Source organism: Tupaia chinensis, unplaced genomic scaffold (genome assembly GCF_000334495.1).
Source record: "Tupaia chinensis unplaced genomic scaffold, TupChi_1.0 Scaffold149502_1, whole genome shotgun sequence".
Classification (NCBI taxonomy): Eukaryota; Metazoa; Chordata; class Mammalia; order Scandentia; family Tupaiidae; genus Tupaia; species Tupaia belangeri.
In genome coordinates this window covers 773,422-791,845 of record NW_006209346.1, presented here as the reverse complement: position 1 = coordinate 791,845, position 18,424 = coordinate 773,422, and the positions used below count along the sequence as shown (strand labels likewise).

Here is an 18,424-nt window from a genome sequence, read left to right as displayed (position 1 = left end):
AGAAAACTCTTACCCAAAATATTCCTTTCAACCATTAAAGGATGAATTTTTTTAAAAATCTGGACACACACAAACATCAGTATAGTGTGTCCTTTTCCTAGCATGTTAACTATGCTTGAGGTTTTCAAATAATTGGATACATTAGGTGGATACTTTTTTTAAAAAAAGATTTTTTACTAAAGGGCTCAAGTGCTCACTGGAGAGACAGAAAGAGAGAAAGTGAGAAATCACCTCCCCAGAGAGGATGGCTGTGCTGCAATCCCCTCTCCTCCATTCTCCCCTTGGGATTTTAGGCACCCACACACACGTGCCTGATGTGAATTTTAAACCGCTGGGCCTGGGACTTGAAATGCAGTCAGCCATGTGGGAGTCTAGCACATTAACCACTCTGCCACCTGCTGGCTCTGGGAATATATTTAATTACATTGTCTAAATTATTCTACTTAACACTAAGACTCAAAATTGCTCCTCTATTAGGTACATCTTGTATCCTTTATCAAAATAACTAATGAATTAGTTAGTAAACAAAAAATTGAGAACAATAAACTTACAGGATTTATAAACAATTATTTTATTGAACATAAACTAGATAATGTTCAATATGTGTTGAAATAAATCATCTAATCATACCCAGAAGTATAAAAAAAGAGGAATGTGGTGAAAACTGTAGATTCAGATGTAAGACTAGACATTTTTTCAGCATGGACTCAGACAAGCTACCACACAAAACTCAGAAACTATCTTTAAGGAAATATGAAGACAGGGTCTGTGTTATTGACAGTCATTAAAAGTAATGTGACAGTCATAAGCCTAGGAACTAATTTCCTGCATTTACGTTGAGATAAACTTTGCTTGTCTAGACCTCTCGTAGAACAATTATATAGACCACTTTTCTGTTCTATGTAATTGTGTAGTTGCTATGAAAAATCTTTTTAATAATTATCTTATTTAACTTTATTTATACTTTTATTTATTTATTTTCATTTGACTAGAGAGGGAGAGAGTAACAGAGAGAGAGAGAGAGAGAGAAAGTGAGAAAATAAGCCACCAGGTCCGAGATTCAAACCATGGTTAGCCATATGGGAGGCTAGCGCCTTTAAACACCATGCCACCCAGTGACCTCCTCTATGAAAAAATCTTACCTTACCTAATTTCAGTTGTAATAATTAAACTCCAATACAAATCTGTAAATAATTTTGTTCTCTGGGATATGCATTATTTGACTATTATCAATATGAAATTATAATCATATTAAGTAAAATTAACAATGGTTATAAAATATATAATAGTCAATCTACTGAGATAGATGCTTCTGGAAAATTAAACTTTTATCAAAATCAAATTAAATTCTAAGTAACTGATTTTACTTTCTTTTTTTTTTTTCTTTTTGCCATAGGGCTCTCCCTACCCCCACCAACCCAGCAATGGGATGCAGTCATGCTGCAATTCTTTTTCCTTCATTTCTTCACTCCCTCAGGACTCTGAGCACACACACACAACACATATGCCTGGTGTGTTTTCTAAGGTCCTGGGCAAGATATGAAGACGAGTTGGCCAGACGGGATCTAGCCCCCAATACTGTTCTATGGGGCCAGCCCCTTAAACATTTGATTTTAGACCACTTAGGACTTACGCAAATGTAACAAATATTTTCACTGCAAATAATATCATGTTAAAAACAGCTATAAATAATTACATTGCACACACATACACCAACCTAAAAATTAACATACTTGTAAATGAGGCCAACTGTTAAGTTTAAACATCATACATTATAGTCACCAGGCAAATTTGTTAGGAAGTCTAGGCATGCTTATTATAATAACTCACTAAATATCAAAATATAGTATTCATTATAGCGTCTTTAACACTAGAAAATACAGCAAATTAAGATATACAATAATTTGGGTTGTTTAAACTTTTTTGTAAAAAAGAAAACATGTATCATTACTTACTTTATTAGCCTGAATCAAATGAAAATCCTTTCCATAGGCCTTCAACCCTTGTTCAAAATTTCTACACTCTTCCTCTGTCCAAACAGATAATTCCTCTGACAAAATGGGGGGGAGGAAAAACTGTTAACTAGTATTCCCCCAAATGTTGCATATAACAAACAAAACTGCAGATAAAATGTAATTTTCTGGCAAAAATGAAGAAAGCATTTAACTCTTGAGCTGTTACTAATTATTTCAAAAAACAGTGACAAAAATTCCTGATTTACTAAGCTGTAAATGATTTGGTCTCTACCTCTCCAGGTTCAACTTGGGTCACTTTCCCCTTAAATTATTCATGCTCCAACAACATTAGCCACCTTTCAATCTTTAAATATGCTGTTTCTTCTTACTTCAGATTTTGTTCATGCTGTTTCCTTTATCTAGTAATTTCCTGCCTTCTCCCTTACCCTTTTACAGCTCAGAAAAGGTATGATTTGATCTGGAAGCTTTCCGCAAGAGCCCCACCCTCTCCCCCAACTAGGCTAAGTCTCATTGTATTAAGTTCCAATAGCACCCTCTAATTCGTGTTGGAAGAAATGATAACTTCCCTACCTAGGGTCCCAACTACCAGGAAGGCAAGGACTTTATAATCCTCAAAACTTAGAAAAAATTTCAAATTTCTGTTAAATAAATAAAGATTTCTCATTAGTAACTTAAAATAATAGTATTCTTTTTTTTTTTTTTTTGGAGAGGTTTTTGCTATAGGGCGAGTGCGCTCACCAGACAGACAGAGAGAGACAGAGAGATAGAAAGCAAGAAATCACCCCCCAGGGGGGATGACCATGCCGCAATCCCTTCTCCTCCATTCTTCTCTCGGGATCTTGGGCACGCATGCACACACGCCCGGCCTGAGTATAAGCCACTGGGTCTGGGACGCGAACCACGGTCGGCTACGTGGGAGTCCAGCGACATAGCCATTACGCTAACTGCTGGTCCCAAATAATAGTATTCTTAATGAAGTGAGTGAGGTGAAAACCAGATTCAGAGTAAAAGAGAAAAATCTGTGTTTTAGTTATGGTTTCATTATTTAGGAATTATGTTTGCACCAGCCAAGTTATCTTAGCTCATTATTTCATAGCCCTCGGTTTCATCAATTTTAAAGTGAAAGTAACATATGTAATGCCACTTAGTTAATAGGGCTATTACCAAGATCAAATAAAATATTTATAAACATGTTTGAAACGGTAAGGTTACTAGTGTTTTTATTTTAAAGGCTTTATTGTCCATTAGAAAGAAAGGGACAGCTGCATGATCCCTTATATAATATTTTGGTTTGGTAAATATTTATGAAATTCAGAAAGATTTGTATTAAGTTTAAGATGTATATAGAAAAACTGAAGAGCTTAATTTTTACATTTATGCCAAATTATGAAAATAAAAATATTTACACTTACCTCTAGCTGCTTTTACATTAAATCTTAGTCTTCGTAATGCTTCTTCTGTATCAAAACTGCACTTAACCAATTCATATAAAGCCTAGAAAAATAAAAGGCTTCAGTGTGCAACCTGAATTATGAACAGTTCAATTGTTACAATTTCTTAAGAGAGTAAAGGTTTTAGCAAAATTGAGCAAATGATTTAAGTGAGTGTAACGTAAAGAACAGCATGGGAAAAACACAAAAATACAATCCTGACAATTAAACACCTCTAAATATGTACAAAGTAGGATATGTAAATATTTTAAAATTTGTTTGTCACGGTATCCCCAGAATTTAAAATGAAAAAAATCTCATGTAGGGGCCAGCAGATGATGTAGTGGTTAAGGTATTGAATCCCCCTACATGGCTGAACCCCAAGGCTTCAAAATCACGCCATGCACATGTGTGTGCTCTCAAAATCCCAAGAGGAGACTGAAGAAGGGATTGCTGCATGGCCATCCTCCTGAGGGATGATTTCTCACTTCCCCTTGCTTATTCTCTCTCTCTGGGGAGTGTATGCATAGTAAAAACTAAAAACCAAACCAAATGAACAAACAAAAAAGTTTATATAAATCTTATATAAATCACTGTTGCTTTTTTGTGACTTTTTATTATAAGATACTTTTTATTTTATAATAAAGGGGAAATATAATGCTGTTATATTATTATGTTTGTGGAAGAAACTGGTCTTATGATGTACATTAAATAACTTATCCCAGATAAGTATCCAACCTGATGATATCCAGATTTTCAAGGAGTCAAAAGAATTTTTAAAACACCTAATGAAAAATATACACGGGCAAAATAAAACATCAAGATTGCTATTTTGGGGACCAGCAGTTAGCGTAATGGCTATGTCGCTGGACTCCCACGTAGTTGACTATGGTTCGAGACCCAGACCCGGTGGCTTGAACTCACACCGGGCGCGTGTGTGTGCGTGCCCAAGATCCTGAGAAGAGAATGGAGGAGAAGGGATTGTGGCGTGGCCATCTCCCCTGGGGAGTGATTTCTCGCTTTCTCTCTGTCTGTCTGGCAAGTGCACACGCCCTATAGCAAAAACGTCTCTTAAAAAAAAAAAAAAAAGATTGCTAGTTTGAGTTGAAATTATACTAATGAATGGTAACCAATGAGCATCTTTCTTATGCTGATTACAATCTCAGATTTCCTGTTTCTATCATTATAGGAAATAGGATAGACAGAGTAACAACACTAAAAATGACAGCGTTTATATTCATAAATGTGTACGGTTAATTTATATGAGAAAAATTCTAACAATTTTTTCTTATTTACATACTTGTTCATTATCTTTTATGTGAGATCCTTCAGGAATTGCTTCTACACCTTTCTCATCACCTGTTCTTCTCGATGCATCCTTAAGAAATACAATCACTTTTTCTTCTGGTAAATACTCAGGGTCCCACAGGAGCTGATCATCATTTTCATATACTACAATAGTAAAACAAAGTTAAAAAAAAAAAAAAAAGCTTTGGGTTAAAACATCACTGAATAAATAAGAGCCGAATGTTGAGAACAGAAAACTGAGGTTCTACTAACACTTGCCTGACTTTTTTGAGCAGTTTTTTTTTTTTTAAAGAGAGATTTGTTCTATAGGGCATGTGTGCTCGCTGGAGAGAGAGAGACAGACAGAAAGCGAGAAATCACACTCCACAGGGATGGCCATCCTGCAATCCCTTCTCATCCATTCTCCTCTCGGGATCTTGGGCACACATGCACATGACATGAGTTTCAAGTCACCGGTTCTAGGTCTTGAACCGCAGTCGACAAGTGAGAGCTGAGAATATAGCTATTACACCATCTGCTGGTCCCTCTTTACACCCTAAATGAAATAAGCAATCTTTTTTTTTTTTAAAGTGTATGTTTTATAGTATCTGTTCTATTAAGATAAAACCTAAATCTCGGGACCAGCAGTTAGTGTAATGGCTATGTCACTGAACTCCCATGTAGCCGATCGCGGTTCGAGTCCTGGACCCAGTGGCTTAAACTCATGTCAGGCACATGTGCATACAGGTCCAAGATCCCAAGAGGAGAATGGAGGAGAAGGCATTTTGTAGTATGGCCATCCCCCCGGGGGGTGATTTCTCACTTCCTATCTCTCTTTGGCAAGCGCACACGTCCTAGAGGAAAAACCTCTCCAAAAAACCCCAATAAAAACAAAACCTAAATCTCATCAAAATTTAAAAAATGGAGGGGAGAGAAGACCTAAGATAATGAATCCTTCAGAGATTCTACATGACAGAAAGATAAAAACAGAATGAAAAGGGAGCAATCACAAGATAGGAGAAATACCAAGAGTGTGGTGTCCCAACAGCTAAAGGAACAAAGGTTTTCAAAGGGTGGATTCAAAGACTTGTTAAATGCTGTTGAGTGATCAATGATAAAAACTGAAAGTGGAGGGGAGAACTATAGGTGGTATGGTGGTTAAGGTGCTGGACTCCCACATAGCCAACCACAGTTTGAGTCTCAGACCTGGAGGCTTGATTTCTCACTTTCCCTTTCTTTCTCTGATCAAATTTAAGAAACAGTAATAATAAATAAAACAAATAATTCTTAAAAAATCCCCAAAAAAGTCATAATCCTGAAAATAGAGGCCAGCCGGTAGTGTGTGGCGGTTAAGGTGCTGGATCACGCACTGCTGACTGTGGTTCCAGTCCTGGACTGGGATGCTTTAAAATCACACTGGGCATGTGTGTGTGCATGCCCAAAATCCTGAGTGGAAGCTGGAGAAGGAATTATTTCTCTCACTTTCCTTCTCTCTCTCTCGATATGGAGAGCACATGCACCATATCACCTCCCTCCGCCTCCTCCCAAAAAGACATGACTATACACGGAAACACAACACAGAGTTGAAGGGTGGTTCCCGAGTCCCAAGTGTTTTCCCAGTCAGACACCCACATTTGGGCCAATGAAACAAGCACAAACTACCTGTGATATTTCTGGAATCATGGCCAATATTCTCAAAGTCATGGGTAGCCATAGGATACATACAGCAAGGTGCCGCCTTGAGCTGAGAAGACAACTATCACCAGATGGCGCTAAAGGATAAGTCAAAGTCCTGAAACTGGCGAGCTGGACATATTGGTTACCCCTGCTAATTTCACTAAACTCAGAATACAGCACTTCATTTCATGGGATTAAAATATACTGAATAATGACCACAAGGTAAAAACAACTAGCATTTCCCAAGGGAATAAGCCACAATTACTTTACTGGTTGCAGACACACTAAATTATTTTCCAGTTAAGTTTACACTCTAAATAAAATGTCACTTCTGACTATGAGCTAAATAAAACAGGTAAAATAGAAAAGTGATTGTGGCATGACCATGCCCTGGTTGGTAGGTGCTTCCCCCCCTTCTCCCTTTTACTCTGGTGAATGTATGCACCTTCAAGCAAATTTAAAAAAAAAAGAAAATTTGTTTTTAATTAAATGTTATGGAACTTTTTAAAAATATCATAAGCAGAAATTTAGAAGAATGTCACTATTATAAGACACACTAAAAAACTAAGTGAGAAATAACTACTATATATACACAAAAGAAAATAAATCCTATAATAGCAACAGAAACGTAGTAATTATATTAAATGATATAAATATGCTAAATTTTGAGATGATTATCAGTGAAATTTAACAAAGATCCTAAAATTATTTCATACTAAATCGTAATCCCTAAATATTAGAACTTTTATTTTTTCCTAATGTCAGAGAGCACATGCATGAGACCAAGAGAAAGTATGTATTTGACCACGACTGAGTGCCTCAAAGGGGCTTGGTGACATCATCATTTTCCAGAGCCATTAGTTTTCCAGGTATTAGTGTACCCAGCTTGTTCTTCAAGCTATTGAGGTTGAGACTCATACCTCATTAGCCATGTAGGGTTCCACTTCCTTCATCCATCACTTAATTACTATGACATGGTGCCAGCTCAATATTACAACTTTTTTTTTTTCAGAGAGGTTTCTGCTATAGGGCGTGTGTGCTCACCAAAGAGAGACAGAGAGACAGAAAGCGAGAAATCACCCCCGGGGGGATGGCCATGCCGCAATCCCTTCTCCATTCTCTTGGGATCTTGGGCACGTACGCACACACACCTGGTGTGAGTCTGAGCCAGCGGATTTGGGAATCGAACCGCGGTCAGCTACACGGGAGTCCAGCAACACAGCCATTACACTAACTGTTGGTCTCTCAATATTACAACTTTTAAAAACCAACCACAGAATCAGACAGTGGCCTGGTGGTTAAGGCGCCTGGATCTCACATGGCTGACCTCGTGCATCGAGTCCTAGATGCAGCAGCTTAAAAAAAAACACCAAGTGAGTATGCATGCCTAAAATCCCAAGGAAAGAGAAATGGAGAAGGGATTCTGGCGATTCCCCATGGGGGGTACTTTCTTGCTTTCACTCTTTTTGTCTCTCACCGGTGAGTACATACATCCTCTATTATTAAAAAACAAACAAACAAACAAAAAAAACAACTACAAACATAATCACCTCGTATTACTGGAAGACATAATTTTGCATGCAATTATAAATGAGAAAGAGTTCAGAAGAGAGGAGTTCACTAGTACAGTAACACGGGTTAGCTGAGGAAGTGTTCCTAATAGTGTTTTATTAAAGCACAGACTCTGACGCAGCAGGTACAGATACAGCCCATATTCTGCATTCCTCACCAATTCACAAGTGAATCCGATGGTGCTGGTCTATGGAGCACACTAGAGTACAAGGCAGTGACGGCTCTAACTGCAGTTATCTACTTTATTATCCAGCATATAATCAGAAAAATCTAAAGTAATCAAACTAAGCTTGTCGAACAAAACTAGTCATCAAAATAATTTTGAAAGTCCACTGTGTACATAGTCGGGAGGTAGGGAAATGCATGGATAAATGGGAGAGGGTTATTATTCATTCTGAACAGAAAAAGAAAAAACAATGATATAGAAAGCTGAGAGGCCACCACTATAAATTGACAAGCTTTCACAATCTGGGAAATCAGTTCATAATAAATAAATGTCTATTTGTTAACTGCCAGTTTTACTAAATGTTACTTCTATTTGTACTGCCTAGATAAAAATTCTTCCTAATTGATTTATGATAAGAACATGCTGATCAATAATCAGCATTGTTACGCCATATCAGCTGATTATTTACAATAGAAATCACCGTATCCTTAGGTCACAGGGTAAATAACGACATGGCCTTTAAGTTTTCTAGCTAAGTGTTTCTACACGTAAGTTCAACGAGCTGGTTGTTTCAACAGTACTATCACCAACTAAAAGTACTGTGTTTATTCATTTTTCAATAAGTTAACTGAGAATTAAAAATAATTTCTTAAATGTTATTAGAAATAATTACATGGCTTTGCCATTCACTGCTTAGTTTCCAGCATCTAAAATTTATGTACAATAAGCATAAAAATTTGACTGTGAATAGTTAACTATTCTTTTCCCTTGACATTGTAGTGATAATAAAGGACAAAAAAGAAGGAACACCTGATAACCTACGAGTCCTTGAATCCAGTTATATTAGAAGACAGACCAGTATAGGGGTCCAGTAAATTCTTTTATTGCCTAAACTCATTTGAATGGGTTTTTACAGCTATAAGCAAATGGACATTAGCTGTTTTTTTTTTTTTTCTGAAAATGATTAATAAAACCAACAAGATGGGTAAAATTAATCATCTAGTAAATATTAATGCCACTTATTGAGCACTTACTATGTGACAGGCCATATGCTGCTAAATGCTAAACATAAAAATGACATAATTCTGGTAAGTCTGTAAATAAACACTATTATTATTATTTCACACATGAGAAAAAGAAGTTAATACTAGTTCTGTTAACACCATTCTATACAGGCACCAAATATTTACCTATGGGCCTATGTGGTAAAGTTCAACCTAGTTAATACTTAAGGATACAAAGGTGGACAAATGGTTAAATAAAAACAATTTATGTAATTTTTAAAAAGTTAACAAATGTGTAAATAAACAGATTTTATAGCTATAGTGGGTAATATGTTTAAAGGAGCATGCCTGGAATGTGACTTTAACTGAAACATCTTAGTTATGTAAATTTGGATTATGAGTGATAACCAATGAGGAACATGTCATTTGTACAGAACCTAGTAAAGAAGTCAGATGGCAGAGAAAAAAAAATTATCAATATGCTTCCATGCTACTCAACAAGAGATTTTTCTTATACTGATAAAAAGGAAAATTTTGATCCAATTATTAAAAGAGTTCCTATATTTATCAGGCTATCTTAGTTTTATGGCATTTTTATTCAAGTTTGTGCTCACTAAACTTATGGAAAAATACCCTGTTAAATTCTTTCTGTAAGAATGCCCTAACCAGTACTAACTCTTGGATAAATTTTAACAATGTTATGATTCGGATGGTAGTTTGTCCCTCAAAGTTTTATGCTTTGGAATTTGATGTTGGGAGGTAGTGAGGTCTTGTGGGTGACTAGTTCATAGTGATTCCATCATGGAGGCAAAGTCAGTGAATAGATTAAGGATGCTCGTGAAAACCAGAGTCCGGTCTCACCAGAAGAGGTTCTCTCTCACTTTCCTTCTCTCTCTGGGTCTCTCTCTTCAGCAAGTGCATGTGTAATACACCAAAAACAAGAGAATGAGCAAGTAAGTGGATCACTCACTCACTGGAAGTGTCCACCATCCTCTGTGCTTCCACCAGCCACATTGTAGGCCTTGGACTTTTAAAGCCATCATAAATGTTATGATTTTGGTTTGTGTCTATAGATACCTGAAGTGGAGAGAAATTCTGGGTGTTTTGACAAAAGTTTGGATTTCTAGAAATATGAATGAAGCCGAGGAAAGACTTAATACAACAGAGACCCACCCCTACAAAGCAAGTCTATCATGCTAAGTCTAGTCTGATCCTTGTTCTACTAGCTAAGCAGTTTAAATTTTCAAAATGAGAAAGTTTCATAAATCATATCTTTTTTAAATCATAAATTGTATCTTTTCTGAAAAAACTATGTATAAACGCTTTCTCAAATCACATTAAAAGTGAAAACATCAGGGGCCAGAAAGTAGTGTAGTAGTTTAGGTGCTGGACTCCCACATGGCCAACCATGGTGCAATTCCAAAACCTGGCAGCTTGCTTTCTCACTTTTCATCTCTCTTTCTGGTAAAAATTTAAAAATAATAATAAATAAAAATTAAATAAATAATTCTTTTTTAAAAGTTAAAACATTAAGAAAGAAGTAAAAAGATTAAAATATTCAGTATTATGATTACTTATTCACTGCGATATTTAACAGTGCACGCTTATCAAAATAAAAGATAAAATATATTAAAAGATTATTAAAATTACTGTTATAATTTAACTTACTAGTCAAAATATTAACTTACTATAAAGCTATTAATAAAATGTTTTCTACTCATCTTCTAAATGCATTTCAAAGATAGGTACTATCTTGCAAAGACAAAATTTTTTTGGAGAGGTTTTTGCTATAGGGCACGTGTGCTTGCCAGAAAGAGAGAGACAGAAAGTGAGAAATCACTCCCCAAGGGGGATGGACATGCCACAATCCCTTCTCCTCCATTCTCTTCTTGGGATCTTGGGCACACATGCACATACGCCCAGCATGAGTTAAGCCACCAGGTCTGGAACTTGAACCACGGTCAACTACATGGGAGGAGTCCAGTGACATAGCCATTACACCAACTGCTGGGTCCCAAGATAATTTTTTTTATTTTTAAGGTTTTGCCATTAGGCTTGCCTGACAAGGACAGACACAGGGAAAGTGAGAAACCACCACCCAGGAGAGATGGCCATGTCACAATCCCTTCTCCTCCAGGGATTTTGGGCACGTACACACATGTGCCCAAGGTGATTTTCAAGCTGCCATTCTGGGACTTGAACTGTGATTGGCCATGTGGGAATCCAGCATCTTAACCACCACACTACCTGCTGGGCCCCAGAACCAAAATTTAATAAAAAAGGAATGAATGTCTAACTTTCAGTTCTTCATTTTATTTGCAGAAAGGACTCAACAGTGAACAATGTGCTAACTACTATATAACATTGAAGTGAGATTTCAATAAGTCATACAAACAGCCGATGGATTTATTTATTTTGCACAAAATTACAATCTACTTACAGAACATATGAACCATACTTCAAAATAAAAGGTCACTCTACATTTATACTTTTAATGTTTCTATATGTTGTAGAAATTAACTTGAAAAGCAAGCATGGACCTTAAACATTTAAATGGTCATGCTAAAACATTTTTGTTTTCCCCAAAATTTAATGGACTGTCTGTCATGTTCCCTTAACTGCCTCTGACCTGTTGCTTACTCTGAGAATAGGTGCATTCTGAGCATGTTAATTGCTTTCTGAAGGAAATGCTAAAAAGAAAAGGACAAACTGTAATGTGGAGAACAAAAACTGAAACAGAAGAAATGAAGATTTTTTAAGCTCTGATTATCAGATAAAAATTGTTTTAATTTTTTCCTTTTCTGTATTATATATTAATATTTTAAAATCATGCCAAATTAAATGTTATTTTCCCAAATTAAAAACACAAATATCAAAATATTCCTAATATTAATATTAAAAGTTTCAGAAGCAAGTAAGTTTTTCACATCAGTTGTTTACTTTGAAGTTTGTAAACCCATCTTACACTGCCATAAAATAACTTGCTTTGAAAGAGTAAATTATAAAGATTAGAAAAGGGTAAAGTACAGAGCATTTAAAATAGGAAAAAAGTAAGAAAAATAGTTGGAATGTTTTAAGTCATTTCAAAATAAAAGAAACATTAACTTTTCTTCTTTTTAGGCTAGACCTCTATGGACAAAGGTGAGGAAAATAGCATGTTTCTTACTGTAAAAATGCAGGATTCTTCTACCTAAAACCTACTGGATTACTTAATAGGTAATCCTATTCTTACCATACTTTACACACAAAACAACAGTTCATCACTTGAAAAGGATAAATCCAGGGACCAGCAGTTAGCATAATGGCTATGTCGCTGGACTCCCATGTAGTAGACCAAGGTTCGAGTCCTGGACCAGGTAGCTTGAACTCACGCTGAGCAAGTGTGCGCGCGGTGCCCAAGATCCTGAGAGGAAAACGGAGGAGAAAGGATTGCGGAGTGGCCCTCCCCCTTGGAGGGTGGTTTCTCGCTTTGTGTCTCTCTCTGTGTGGTGAGCGCACATGCCCTATAGCAAAAAACTTCTTGAGGGGAAGGAAAAAAGAAGCATAAATCCAGATATGCAACTCCACTGATAACCTACCTTTTTCATTTTCTTTGTATCTACAAATGCCAACTGGAATCTCTGCTTGAAACATGGAGCCCACCATAATCTCCTATTTAAAAAAAAAAACAAACATAAAGCATAAGTAAGAGCTAATATTACAGATTTTATATCCAGTGTTAGCTTTATAATCTTAAGTAACTGCTCCCGGTTTCTGTTATGAAATAGAGATAAAACCCATTAACTATCTCAGAGGAGAACTGTAAGGATAAATGAGTTAAAAACAGGTAAGAACTTAAAGATTGGATGAAAATATTAACAATAATGAGGTGAAATACAGATAAGTGGAAACTTTAATTCAAAACATGCAGATAAAGAAATGAAAGTGAATTCAGACAATCTCACTAAATAGATCACTGTAATACACCCTGGTTTCATTCAATTTAACATTTAATAACACACTGACTTATATATCTTCTTCTAAGGGCTGTCCCTCCACTCCTACGGCAAAAACATGCTTCTAAAGAAGAGGCTCTTGTTTCTTAATAGCTACGTAAACAATAGATATGCAGTCACTTACTGAATGCAAGGAACTTTGCCTTCCTAATTCTTTTAACTCTAGTCATTATTAAAGGTCATCTAGCCTCTCTATTCCTCTATAGAAAACATAATGCATTTCTGTAAGAAATACCTCTTTGAAAACTCCAAAAAAGATCAATTTGGCTAAAGCCTAGTATCCTTGACAGCCCATCACAAAATTCACTCGGATATTTCATTCTTCCTAGCTGAAACACTAAATGAGATATTCTCTTATTTTAGTCACCAAGAGGGTTAGTCCTTTTCTTTTATTATTTATTTAACTTCACTTATTCATTTTTTAAAAATTTGACTAGAGAGATATACACAGAGAGAGAGAAAGAGAGAGAAGGTGAGAGAGCAAGCCACCAGGTCCAGGACTCGAACCATGGTCAGCCATGTAGGAGCACCCAGCGCCCTAACCACCACGCCACCTGCTGGTCCCGTGGATTAGTCCTTTTCAAGTCTGACCAAAGCATCCTAAAATAGACAACTGTAAACCAACTTTAAAACAAATTTAAACAATGGAGAAAGCTCAAAAGTATTAACTAATTCAATAAGTAAACAATTTTGACTTAACAAGTACAGAGAATCCACTTAATTTCAAGTTTTGGTCTATTCGGTTTCCAAAGCAATTATTGTTTATGCATTTATTTAAATGTAAAAACTAGACCTAAGAAAAAGATAAGGAACATTCAATGGAATTTTTTTTTGAAAAAAGATGATGCATTAGGAACTCAAGCTCCTAAAAAAGAATGACATCTTGGGGCCAGCGAGTGGTATGGTGGTTAAAGGCGCTAGATTCCCACCAGGTCAACCACGGTGTGGGTCCTGGATTGGGCGGCTTGCTTTCTCACTTTCCCTTTCTCTCGGGCCAAATTGAAAAAAAAAAAAAAAAAAAAAAAGTAACAAATGGAATTTTTTAAAAAAGTATAACAGCTTCTTGTCTACATAAATGATTTGCTTTTAACAACTTTATACAGCATTCTGATATTTTCCAAAGATGTCAACACTTATAACTAAAATTTAACTTTTCAATTTAACTTTTTATAATGCCATATAATCTTATAATTAAACTAATGTTACTATATTTTCTTTAGCCATTATAGAAATTAATTTTGTATAGCTATAAAGGAGTCAAATCTATCTATTCAGAAAATATATTTAGTTATAAATATCAATATTAAATTCAATCATTGAGTTTTCCTTTTATAAAGTAATATGGGAATAGAAGATTTGAATCTAAACTATTAAAATTTACTTAACAAATATCAAATCCTGCACAATTGCATTCTAAAACCTGATTTAAGAGTTGAGATAATCTATGGAATCATTTAAAAGGAAACAAAAGTCTAACAATTCAGCACTAGCTAAAGACTAGATCAAAAGTTTCAATTTCTAAATCTTGGCTTGAGAACTGACTTGCCCAACAAAGTTGAATTATTTCCATACTGCCATTTTATTTATAAAAAGTTAAGCACACCTCTGACCTCAGTGCGTTAAAGGGGAATTTAAACACTGAGTAAATTATTAAATGTCACAAAAGAACTTATCAACTTTAAATATATATGGTTAGTAAAAGAGTAATTATAATTGACTTTTATATTAATTTATCTATAGTTTTTGGAAGAGATGTTTCTAACTACCTTTTTCCAGTCTTCTGATGGAATATAATCTTCATCTTCTTCAGATTCTTCTTCTATTTCACTATCTAGAATAAACAAGACAACAATAATACAAAACAACTGCTTATCCTTCCTAGTTTCATTATAAATACTATTTTTATACCTACAATCAAATGTTTGGATATTTGATACCTTTAGGAAAGATATCTTAAGAAAGTATTTGCTGAGTTAGGCCTAACAGATAATCCTAATCAACATTTTATCACCTTAAAAAACAAAAAAACCATAAACCTTTTACAATAAATGTATACAAGACCTCCATCCTCTCCACCTCCATCTTATTCAGTGGGAGCAAGCTGCTGTTCACTTACACTTCAGAATAAGACTGTATCTAAAGCAGTGGGAAATCATTAAACTATTAGATTGGTCTCAACTCTAAATGGCACACAAAGCATTTCAACTCTGAAATAGAGTTTAAACTCTAAAACAACACGCAAAGCTTAAAAGACACTTCAGAGCCAGCAGATGGCTTAGTGGTTACATCACTGGACTCCCACATGGCCAACGGTGGTTTGAGTCCTGGACCAAAGGCTTGAAAATTATGCAGGGCACATGTGTGTGCATTCCCAAGATCTCGTGGTGTGGCCATCCCCACTGGGGAATGATTTATCACTTTCCTTCTTACCCTTTTTCCAGAGAGCACATGTGTCCTAAGGCAAAAACCTCAAAAGAAAGACACTACCTACAAAAATTAATTCTTTCTATGAAAATACTAAGATATGTGGTATATGTATAGCTTTGACATATACTGTTTCAAGAGGCAGAGTACTTAGATGTATTGTAGTAGCACACTTTTTTTTTTTTTTTTTGCTATAGGGTATGTGTGCTTGCTGGAGAAACAGAGACAGAAAGTGAGAAATCACTCCCAAGGGGGGATGGCCACGCTGTAATCCCTTCTCCTCCAGTCTCCTCTCAGGATTTGGGACATGTATGCACATACACCTGGTGTGACTTTCAAGCCACCAGGTCCAAGACTTGAACTGTGGTCAAACATGTGAGAATCCAATGCTTAACCATGATGCCACCTGCTGGTCCCTACAGTATTCCACTTTTGAGCAAATTCTGGACAACTGATCAGCTCTTCATTTAAATAAAGGGAAAAACACATCTTCCCTAAACTTTAAATATAACATAATTATTTTAGGAACTAACAAAATTTTTGTACTGAATATATATATATACACTTTGATCTGGATAAGATCTTTGATCAAAACTCACAATAACACAAAAATTATTAGCAGTACTATTTTCACTTCTAAACCAAATTTGCAACAAATCATTCATACAAAGCAGCTGCCGTATTTAATCAGTCATCATCTTACTATAATTCAAAAGAGGTTTATTTTCATCCTGTGTTTCTCTTCTTTTTAAAGTACGGAAATTTAGACTACAAATTTAAACTAGTAATACTGTTGAATGACTTATTATCAAAAGAGCTATCATCTACAGTAATAGGTGCTGTAACATGTAAATATTTGAAATACATATGTTCAATGTTGCCCTAACTAGATCAGACCCTAGGAAAATTAGGACAGTTCTCTCCAGGTACATGTATTCCTACCTTAAGGGTAGGAATACTTCTTTAGACCTGGAAGCCACTGATTAGAAAAAGCAATGCTTTTTATATCCAGATACTTGAAGAAGCTAAGAAACATGGAGGGAAAAAAAAAAAAAAAGAAATATAGTAAAAAACAAAAACCCTAAAATACAGACTACAAGAAATAACAATAATAGGAAAAAAAAAAAAATTACGTGGGCCAGCAAACAGTGTAATGGCTAAGGAGGACAGATCTCACAAGGCCAACTATGTGGTTTCAATCCCAGATGCAGGGACTTGAAAATCATGCCCGGCATGTGTGTGTTTGCGCCCAAAATCCTGAGAGGAGGATGGAAGAGAAGGGATCGTGCTGTGTCCATCCTCCCTGAGGATGCTTTATAACTTTCTCTCTATCTCCGACAAGTGCACGCACACTATAGCCGAAATAAATAAAGACTAGGAAACAAATACTGAAAGCCCTGTTAGGGGAAAAAACAAAGGAACACACCCCAAGTCAGGTAGTACGTGATACAGCAATTATGGCAGTCTATTCCCTGACTACGTCCCAGCACTGCTAAAGTAATAACCTTCAATGAAACTCAGGCTGCAAGAGATTTTGGAGTAAATGAATCAAGCAGAGCAATGACAAGGAAAAAAAATTAGATAATACATAAAATAGTAAAAATTATATTAAAACTACAGCAACTAATAACACTTACTGGTATCAAAATATTTACATCTGCGTGGGCGGATTATTTCTTGGGCATCTTGGGAAACAACTGATTGTGATGGATCATCATTAGAAGACTGAGTTTCATCCTCCTGACCTGATGAATCCTTTATATTTTCTTCCTGTGAAATAAAAAACTTCTTCACTGTAAAGAAAACTGTTGCCAATGAAAGCCCACTACATTCAAATTTTGTTCTAAGTACAAGTAGAAGATTCAAATAAACACACTATATGCAACAGGGTATATTGCACTGGATCCTAAAAAAAGAACACTAGCGGACAAACTGGTGAAATCTGAACTATCTGTAGTTTAGTTAAGGGTATTATGCCAGAGTTCATTTCTTAGATTTAATAAGAATGCCATGATTACACAAAATGTTAACATAGGGGAAGTGGGTGAAGAGTATACAGAAACTTTCTATATCATCTTTGAACCTGCTGTGTAAATCTAAAATTATTTCAAAATAAAAATAAGGGAAATGGGGTCAGTCAGTGGCATGGTGGTAAAGGCTGGTGGGTCCCAAGTGGCCGACTGTGCGGTATGAGTCTCAGACCTGGTGGCTTGAGAAATATACTAGGTGTGAATGCACACTGCCCCAAATTCTAAGAGAATGGAGAAAGGATTGCGGCATGGCCTCTCCCTGGCAGGAGGAGTGATTTCTTACTTTGCCCACGCTGTCTGTCTCTGGTGAGCACACACACTCTGCAGCAAGCAAACAAACTAACAAAAAAATCCCCAACTAGCCTTTATTTAAAAGCAAATACCATTTTTAGAAAAGTGTCTGTCTCTGGTGAGCACACACATTCTATAGCAAGCAAACGAACTAACAAAAAATCCCTGATTAGCCTTTATTTAAAAGCAAATACCATTTTTAGAAAAGTTGACATAAATTATTTACAATAGGCACTGAAAAGAGATCTGGAATGACAGACCAAACTGTTACATCTCAAGAGTAGAGTACAGAGGGACCAGCAGTTAGCCTAATGGCTATGTCGTTGGACTCCCATGTAGTCGACCTAGATTCAAGTCCCAGACCCGGCGGCTTAAAACTCATGCCGGGCACGTGTGCGTGCGTGCCCAAGATCCCGAGAGGAGAATGGAGGAGAAGGGGTTGCGGCGTGGCCATCCCCCCTGGGGGGTGATCTCTCACTTTGTCTCTAAGTCTCTGTCTGTCTGGTGAGCGCACGCACCCTATAGCGAAAACCTCTCAAAAAAAAAAAAAAAAAAAAAAAAAAAAAAAAAGA

General features: G+C 36.1%; 1 protein-coding gene across 2 annotated transcripts in view; it reads right to left on the bottom strand.

Moving 5' to 3' along the window:
• Positions 1–18,424, bottom strand: part of MIER1 (MIER1 transcriptional regulator) — a 71,266-nt gene that overhangs the window by 13,238 nt on the left and 39,604 nt on the right. For both annotated transcript variants that reach the window (XM_027769438.1, XM_027769439.1), the window contains 5 exons: positions 14,874–14,938; positions 12,691–12,763; positions 4,707–4,858; positions 3,389–3,470; positions 1,956–2,050 (listed from right to left, as the gene is read on the bottom strand). In XM_027769438.1, the coding sequence (XP_027625239.1) occupies positions 1,956–2,050; positions 3,389–3,470; positions 4,707–4,858; positions 12,691–12,763; positions 14,874–14,938 (467 nt within the window). The remainder of the gene's footprint in view (positions 1–1,955; positions 2,051–3,388; positions 3,471–4,706; positions 4,859–12,690; positions 12,764–14,873; positions 14,939–18,424) is intronic.